Below are 8,875 nucleotides of genomic sequence, written 5' to 3'. Positions count from 1 at the left end.
CTTCTCATTTCCCATAGTTTCCTTTTCATGGTTTTCTCTTTTGAGAGAGAAGATGGAAAATAAAGATGGCAGTTTGACTCCAAAAGGCTTGCTGGGTCCTACTTTCTCTCCCCAAATGCCTGTGACTCATCTGACTCTGTCCCAAGGTGTCTCTTGGGATTAGGAGCCTGGGTTTCTACAATCACCGCTGTTACTTTACATACGACTTTATTACTTTAAACTCCAATGGTTTATACTGTTTTCACCCTTGTTTGGTAAAACAACTGATGCCTCACTGTAACAGAAAAAAAAAAAATGTCTAGATCAGAAACACTTAAAATCTGGACAAGTCACTTCTCTGGCTGGGATGGGTTTTGTTTCTTTTTGTTGTTGTTTTGTTTTGCTTGAGACAGGGTCCTGGCTGTCACAACCCTCCTTGCCTCGGGTAATAGTAACTATATATACACTATATATATATATATATATATATATCCTATAAAGAAAAAAAATATATATAGTTCCTTTACCTGTAAAACAAGACTGTTGAACTACACGTTTTTTTCAGCAACAAAACATTTATTATTCTGGACCTGCTTTGCGTTAGGAAGGAATACGACTGCAAAATCAGTTTCATAACTCACATGAATCTCGGCTAGATCACTGGAACAAAATCTGGCGTCTCTAAGCAACCGGGAGGCGTTGAAGACTGGGTCACTTCCTAGCCGTGCTCTTGGCAGAGGCAGGGCAGAAGAGAGTACCGGAAGGCGGGCGGAACGGACTTGGCGGGATCCGGGGATGTGTTTATGCAACGGACCTAGGAAAGGAAGTGTACCGTTAAGGGTCCCCACAGCCAGCCACCACCGGGCTGCCGTGGGGTCGTTCACCGTTGTGCCGCTTCAGGTGGACCTGAGCCTCTGCGTTTCTGGAGGTTAGCAAAAGCGGCAGGAAGGTCCAGACCTCATTGTTCCGACCACAGACAAGGCGGGCTGACCTTGGCCTCTCGGGTTTGCACCTTGCGGCCAGGGCTTGGAGCATGATGACCTCTAGGGCTGCCTCCAGACTCACCAGGGCAACTGCCAGAGGCTTTCTTGTGCGAGGCCTCGGGTTCCGTGTGACTCCTCGGTGCGTCTCCCATCCGGAATCCCCTGCCTGCCGTCCAGCTCCAGACAGAACGCTGCATGTCACCGCGGCGGCCTCCGCCGGACACAATAAGTGGTCCAAAGTCCGGCACATCAAAGGTCCCAAGGACTTGGAAAGGAGTCGAATCTTCTCTAAACTCTCTCTCAGTATCCGCCTGGCGGTTAAAGGTGAGATATTGGCGGTCACTACTGCTGGTTGCTGATGCCCTTTCAGGGTCTGAGGCTTCACTGGCCCCCCGAAGCTAGACTAGAGCCGTTCATTTCCTTTACCTTCTCCAACTGCCGTTGTTGCCCTGCCTTATAAACCTCAAAGCACCTCCCTTCACTGGATAGTCCTACTTTCCTTTCCAAAAAAACTGCCCTTAGGAAGACAGAAAAAGTGACTTACTCTGAGGCTCCAGGTAGCTAGGTACTTCATAGTGAAAGGGTCAGAAGTGTGTCTTTCTCGAAACAAACCGAGCCTTCTGAAGTTGCTTACTAGCATTGGAGGTTATGATAGGAGGTCTGAATCAACTCATTCATTTCTTGCTTAGTTTCCCGCATAGAGTTCCTGAGACATTTCCTTGGAAGGTCGGTTTGGAACCATGTGTTTTTCTCAGTTGTGCAGCCACTTTTTATGTCTTTTTTCTTTGTAGTGTCAGATACTGGTAGAAGCAGAGAAAAAAGTCGTGTGAAAAGCATGGCTTCAGATAGGAAGATGTGGATTTTGTCATTGACTAGGTTAGTGCAGTGACCTTGAACAAGTGGCTTAACTGCTGAATTTCAGCCTTGTGTAAAACAGATAATAAGGGCTGGAGAGATGGGTCAGTGGTTAAGAGCACTGGCTACTCTTGCAGAAGAACGGGTTCAGTTGCCAGCACCCACATCGTGGCTTATCAACCCACTGTAACTCCAGTTTCAGAGGACTGATTCCCTCTTCTGACCTCTGCGGGCATTGTAAAACTTGAGTGCACTTACATATATGCAGGCAATACACCCATACACATAAAATAAAAATAATAAATAGCTGGGCGTGGTGGAGCACACCTTTAATCCCAGCACTCCGGAGGCAGAGGCAGGCGGATCTCTGTGAGTTCAAGGCCAGCCTGGTCTACATAGTGAGTTCCAGGACAGCTGGGGCTACAGGGAGACCCTGTCTCAAAAAGACCAAATAATAATAATAATAATAATAATAATAATAATAATAATAAAATAATATTTTAAAAAAATAGGAATAATGCCCATCTTGAGGTGGTTTACAGTACATAAGAGATAATGTTAACTTACCCCTATAACTCAAGCTTAATATTTCTCTTTGCTTCCTTTTCTCACAAAGTCTTTTTTCTTTAATTGCATCAATTTATTTATTATTTATTTACTATTTTGTCTTTTTGAGACAGGGTCTCCCTGTAGCCCCAGCTGTCCTGGAACTTGCTATATAGACCAGGCTGGCCTGGAAATCACAAAGATCCGCCTGCCTCTGCCTCCCAGGTGCTGGGACTAAAGGTGTGCGCCACCATCCCTGGCTCAAAGTCTTGATAGCAAGTTTGACCAACACTATTGTTTATTTTGTTCAGGCAAGGGTTATACAAGATTATCTAATATAGCCCCCATTCTCGGAGACTGAGCATGATTTCAATGCCATGTGAGCATTTCAATGATTATATACAGAGTAACAGCAAGGGGTGTTAAATCTGAGATTGTTACTGGGGTTGAAGAGATGGCTCAGTTGTTAGGAACACTTGTAGCTCTTACAGAGGACTGGGTTCAGTTCCCGGTACCACATGACAGCTAACAACCACCTGTAATTCCAGTTCCAGGGGATCCAGCACCCTCTTCTGTCCTGCATGCACATGGTGCACTTTTGTACATACAGGCAAAATACTCATACACATAAAATAAAAATAAATTTAAAAAGATACTGTTGGGGCTGGAGAGATGGCTCAGTGGTTAAGAGCACTGACTGCTCTTGCTGAGGACCCGGGTTCGATTCCCAGCACCCACACGGTGGCTACCGTCCTTACTCATATAAATAAAATAAAAATAATAAAATATTTTTTTAAAAAGATACTGTTACCATCTATATCTTTTTAACCTCTTCCACTGACAAAAGTGGAGCTTGCTAAAACCTAGCAAAATTATAACCAGCCCTAAAGACAGAGTGAATTAGGAGCTATTCCAGACTGGATATGTAGCCCAGTGGTAGAACATAGTGTTTAGCATGGGTGAGGCCTTACGTTCGGCTTCCCATACCCTCCACCAAAGAAATTTCCCAAAATTCTTCTTATTCCAGTCAAATCACTTGATTTAAGTATTTTTGTTGAGACAGAATCTCACTCATTATTTAATCCAAGCTCCTGCCTCAGCATTCTGAGTGCTGTGATTATATGCATGCACCATCGTGCTTAGCTAGATGGAATATTCTGTGTGTGTATGTGTGTGTGTGTATTTATGTGTATGTAGGTGCATATGCATGTGGATGTGTGTGGAGGCCAGAGGACAACCTTGGGTGTTTTTCCTCAGGAGCTATAAACCTTACTTTAAAATTTATTTATTAGTGTTGGGGGATGGGTATGGGTGTACACATGCCATGGCACACATATGGAGATCAGAGGACAACTTCGTGCAGTTAGTTCTCTCTTTGCACCTTTATGGGGTTCCAGGAATCGAACTCAGGTTGTCAGGCTTGTACAGCAAGTGTTTTTGCCCACCTAGCCAGCTCTCTGATCCTATTTTTTATTTTTTGAGTCAGGGTCTCCTCCTGGCCTGGATTTCACCAAGTAATCTAGGCTGGCTGGCCCATAAGCCCCAGGGATCTTTCCATTCCCGCCTCCCTGGTTCTGAAACTATAAGCTGGTCCCAGCATCTTCTTTTATATTTGCTCTAGGGATCACACTCAGATTCTCTTGCTTGTGAGGCAAGTGTTTTACATACTGAGCCATCTCTTCAAAACCGTAGGTAAAATATTCCAATGAAGAGTAATGTATTATTGTTTGGGTTGGGAGAGGCTGGAAATCCCTTATCTCTCCCATATTGTGATGTACTTTGATCATTCTTTTCTCTTTATCTCAGAGGGAGGCCCCAACCCTGAGCTCAACAACAACCTGGCCAATGTCTTAGAGGTGTGTCGCAGCAAACACATGCCCAAGTCAACCATTGAGGCAGCGCTGAAAATGGAGGTATGTCTTCAGTTTGACATTGTTATTCCACAACCCCCACAGGGTCCTTGTTTAGAAAGCCACTATACATTCCTTAAATTATCAGAGAAAAGAGTAGGAATGTGGTTGACACTTTCAACCCAGAGGCCTTTGGGGATTCTTTATCCTTAGCCATTGTTTGGAAGAACGTGACAGGAAATAGGCTAGGTAGACAGTGTGGAGAACCAGAGTCTAGAGCTACTTCATGAAGCTGGGAGAAGATGGGTAGAAAGATCACATAAGATATGGGGAAAACCCAGACATTAGGTTGGAGAAGGATTTGCCTTTCTCTTCAGATGCTTATGTCTAAAGAGAAAAGCAGTAGAAAGGGAGAGGTTAAGGGCAGTGGTAATGGTGGGAGGGAGAGGGATGTACAGCTCCAGTGAAGGGACACTGTTTCTTCTGGAAGAAGTAAGAAATTAAAGAATAATTCTTTTTTTAAAGGTTTTTGTTTGTTTTATTTTGAGACAGTCTTTTTATTTATTTATTTATTTAATTTTTATTTATTTATTTATTTATTTTTTGGTCTTTTTTGAGATAGAGCCTCCCTGCAGCCCCAGCTGGCCTGGAACTCACTATGTAGACCAGGCTGGCCTTGAACTCACAGGGAACCTCCTGGCTCTGCCTCCAGAGTGCTGGGATTAAAGGCGTGTGCCACCATGCCTGGCTAGGGTCTTTTTATGTAGTAGGTTGGCTAGACATTCATGATCTCCCTGTCTCAGCCTCACAAGTGCTAGGCTTACAGAGGTACTTGATTCCCCACAATAATCATCCTAATAGTTAGTAGTTACTGGGTATTGGTTCCAGGCCAAGTACTTTGATTAAAAACTCTGTGTGTAAGATCTTGGTGAATCCTGAAAGTGACCTTAAATGGAAACTAAGGCACAGAAAAGTTAGATGACTTGATTTAGGTCGTACAGAAAATAACAGACTTGAATTCAGGCAGTCAGACTCCAGAGCTCAGCCAGGGGTCCTGTATTTCATTTGTGGTGGACAGGAGAAGTCATCAGTTGAAAGCCCCTGGAAAGGTACAGGGCAGGGTACTTGGGATCAATAGTGGATGAGTTAGAGCATAGGGAGTCCTGATGAAATTGGTCATTAGATTTACAATGTTTGAATATTGATATAATGCTGATTTCAGTGGTTCTTATGGAAAGGTCGGGGTGTATAATGTTTCTCTAGCAACACTCAGCAATCCAGGAGTAGGGGCATTGAGAATTGGTACATTGGTTTCACATGGAATGGAGTGCGGAAGGATGAATAAAGGTGCAAGTGACTGGGATAGTTTTGGGATCTGCTTAGGGAGGAGTGGAAACAAGAACTGGGAAAAACTGTTCAGGAACCAGGGAAACAGACTCCCTTCAAAGAAGGGATAGTACTTCCAATGACCTCAAAAGTTGATCCCATTGGCCTCCCTGCAGAGGATGAGGACAAAAATAAAGACTTGAGAGCCCAAGCTCACACCTTGAGAGGCCGTTCCATGGAGCCAACTTTTTGGTGTCTGTGGTTTGGAGCTTTCATGAAGGACATTAGGAAACAGAAAAATATATTCATGTTGTTTATTGCAGAAAACTAAGGGCACTTATTTGCTGTATGAGGCTCGAGGCCCTGGTGGCTCTTCTCTGCTCATTGAGGCATTATCAAATAGTGGTTCCAAGTGCCATTTGGACATTAAACACATCCTGAACAAGAAAGGGTAGGTGTGGGGTTGGAGGGATGGGGGGAAGGGGACAGGACCTTTTGGTTCCAAATCTATGCAAGACAAATGCTATTGATCCTGGTGGTATTTCAAGTTGCAAGTATGCTTCTTAGCAGAATTCAATGTGATAATTTCCTTTAGTGTCCTCTGAGTGAGGGAGGATCCCAAAGACACATTCATCAGGATCTTTCTCCCATTATTCCATCTGTAGCCATATAATGTTCCAGCCTTGAGATATTCCACCAGGATGCCAGGTGTGGTGGTGCGTGCCTTTAATCCCAGCACTTGGGAGGCAGAGGCAGGCAGATCTCTGTGAGTTCGAGGCCAGCCTGGTCTATATAACAAGTTCAGGACAGCTGGGGCTACACGGAGACCCTGTCTCAAAAAAAAAAAAAGATATTCCACCAGGACAGCAGTCTTTTTTGGGGGTTCTTTTTGAGACAGGGTCTCCCTGTAGCCCCAGCTGTCCTGGAACTCACTATGTAGACCAGGCTGGCCTTGAACTCACAGAGATCTGCCTGCCTCTGCCTCTGCCTCCCGAGTTCTGGGATTTAAGGCATGTGCCACCATACCTGGCAAGGACAGCAGTCTTAATGGGACAGAAAATGATAAGCAAAGTCTTTGTGTCCTTTCTGTATCCTTCAGACTCTTACAGGGACAGAAAATAGAAGGTGGGGATGTTCTGGGAAGGTCCTCTTACTCAGCACATCAGTTGCATCTTCAGGAAGAGAGCTACTTTGTATCTCTGTACTACAGAGGCTCAGTGGGGAGGGTTAGTGTTAGAATGCTGCTCTTTGTGGAAACTGAGTGTCTAAAAGCATTCACCCATCCCTTCCCATTTCCTTTCCTGTCAGGGGAATGATGGCTGAAGGAGCACGCCACTCCTTTGACAAAAAAGGAGTGGTTGTGGTTGGAGTAGAGGACAGAGAGAAAAAAGCTGTGAACCTAGAGCGTGCCCTGGAGCTGGCAATTGAAGCAGGAGCTGAAGATGTCATGGAAGCTGAGAATGAAGAAGAAGAGAACCTTTTTAAAGTAAGTGTGGGGGCTGATGAGATGGCTCAGCAGTTGAAGGCACTTTCTGCCAAGCTGATGACCTGAGTTCAGTCTCTGGAACCCACATAGTGGAAGGAGAGGACTGACTTCTGAAAGTTGTCCTCTGACCTCCACATGCATGCACCCATACACATGCATGTTTACCCACATACATGCACACAAAAAAATGAATAGTAAATGCTTTTTTATAAAAGTGAGTATGGGCTTGAAAAATGGTTCAGTGGTTAAGAACACCAATTGCTCTTGCAGAGGACCTGGGTTTGATTCCCAGCACCCACATGGCAGCTAACAACTGTCCATAACTCCAGTTCCAGGGGATCCAACACCCTCTTCTGATCTCTGTGGGCATTGCAGGACATGGGTGCACTTATACACATGCAGGCAATATACTTATACACATAAAATAAAAGTAATAAAATAAGAAATATTAAATAAATAAATTAAATAAATAAAAGTGAGTATAAGCTGAGTTCCAGCACTTGGGAGGCAGAGGCAGGCCAATCTCTGTGAGTTCAAGGTCAGCCTGGTCTACATAATGAGTTCCAGGCCAGCTGGGGCTACAGGGAGACCCTGTCTCAAAAATACCCAAAAAATTAAAAAATAAAAAAAGTAAATATAAAGCTTAAAGCACCCATTGCCATGTGGGTGCTGGGACTCAAACCTGGGTGCTTGATGGGCTTCCAGGAGGTCCCTAGTAGACACCTTAAGGTGTGCTTCTCTGGTTTCTTCTTTCTCATGTTTCAAGATAGAGGTTAAGCAAAGAATTTGCAGAGGATGATACAAGAAGGATTCTGAACACTGAAAACTATGAGCTTAAACCCAGTAATACATTACAGCATAGGTAATTCCATTCAGGACTTTGCAAAGTTCTGTCTGGCTTTGTCTTATTCCTGTCTCCTTACTGACTTTCTTTTATCCCTAGTTTATTTGTGATGCCTCTTCACTGCATCAAGTAAGAAAGAAGCTAGACTCCCTGGGCTTATGTTCCGTCTCCTGTTCTCTGGAGTACATCCCCCATTCAAAGGTGCAACTGGCTGACCTTGACTTGGAACAAGCTGCTCACCTCATCCAGGCTCTCAACAACCATGAAGATGTGATTCACGTTTATGACAATATTCAGTAACCAGACTGTATGTGTCTTTAGGCTCTTTCTTATGCAACTGGCAGCCCATCTTAGAGCACAGGCTCCTACAGCATCTTCTGAGACTGAAGTAGGTGGGGAACCTAGCTGTTAGAAGGTCTGATGCTGTGACTTAGAGCCTTAAAGAAAAGGGACTTCTACACTTTTTTGAGGTTAGCTCTTTTGGTGTCACAGGACCAGAATGGGGCTAGCTAGCTGATCTGCCTCTGATAGCAGATGACTGGCCCATGTGGGGATTATAAGTGTCCTGTGATATTGTATAGTGGAAATTGATCTTCAATAACAGTGGTGAATCTTGGATGCTCTGTTGCTGGTATGACTCTTGAGTTGCCCTGAGTTTGTGTCCAGCCGTTGAACTGGACTAACTTTGGAGCCCACAAGCTTAGTTCTTTACTCCAGTTCTAAAGACTGCTTTTTTTTCTTTTTGCTGGCCTGTCGGCCTAGCCTCATCACTCACTCTTGCAGCTAGTAGTTCTTGAACACCTTTCTTGTATACAAATTGTGCACCTTTCTTGTATACAAATTGTGCTTTTCTAGAGTACTGGCTGTTCAACTAATGCTCTGTGTTGATCCTGCTCTAAGATGAAGGACCTCACAGGGAAGACACAGAGCTGCTCTCCATGGGAGCTGCCCCAGGGCAGTGTGGACTGCTGTGCATCATCTTTGTTCTCTTTGTGTGGCTTCTGTT

At 44.3% G+C, this 8,875-nt stretch overlaps 1 protein-coding gene across 1 annotated transcript; it reads left to right on the top strand.

Moving 5' to 3' along the window:
• Positions 1-593: 593 nt before the first annotated feature.
• LOC103744758 (translational activator of cytochrome c oxidase 1) lies at positions 594-8,485 on the top strand. The gene is made up of 5 exons (XM_008846601.3): positions 594-1,286; positions 4,170-4,276; positions 5,863-5,990; positions 6,848-7,025; positions 7,969-8,485. The coding sequence occupies exons 1-5, from the start codon at positions 1,013-1,015 to the stop codon at positions 8,167-8,169; spliced, it is 888 nt and encodes a 295-aa protein (XP_008844823.1). The 5' UTR covers positions 594-1,012; the 3' UTR covers positions 8,170-8,485.
• Positions 8,486-8,875: the final 390 nt, after the last annotated feature.

Source organism: Nannospalax galili, unplaced genomic scaffold (assembly GCF_000622305.1).
Source record: "Nannospalax galili isolate Female #2095 unplaced genomic scaffold, S.galili_v1.0 scaffold1023, whole genome shotgun sequence".
Taxonomy (NCBI): Eukaryota; Metazoa; Chordata; class Mammalia; order Rodentia; family Spalacidae; genus Nannospalax; species Nannospalax galili.
The sequence above is the reverse complement of the archived record's forward strand: the minus strand, read 5'-3'. Positions and strand labels throughout refer to the sequence as shown.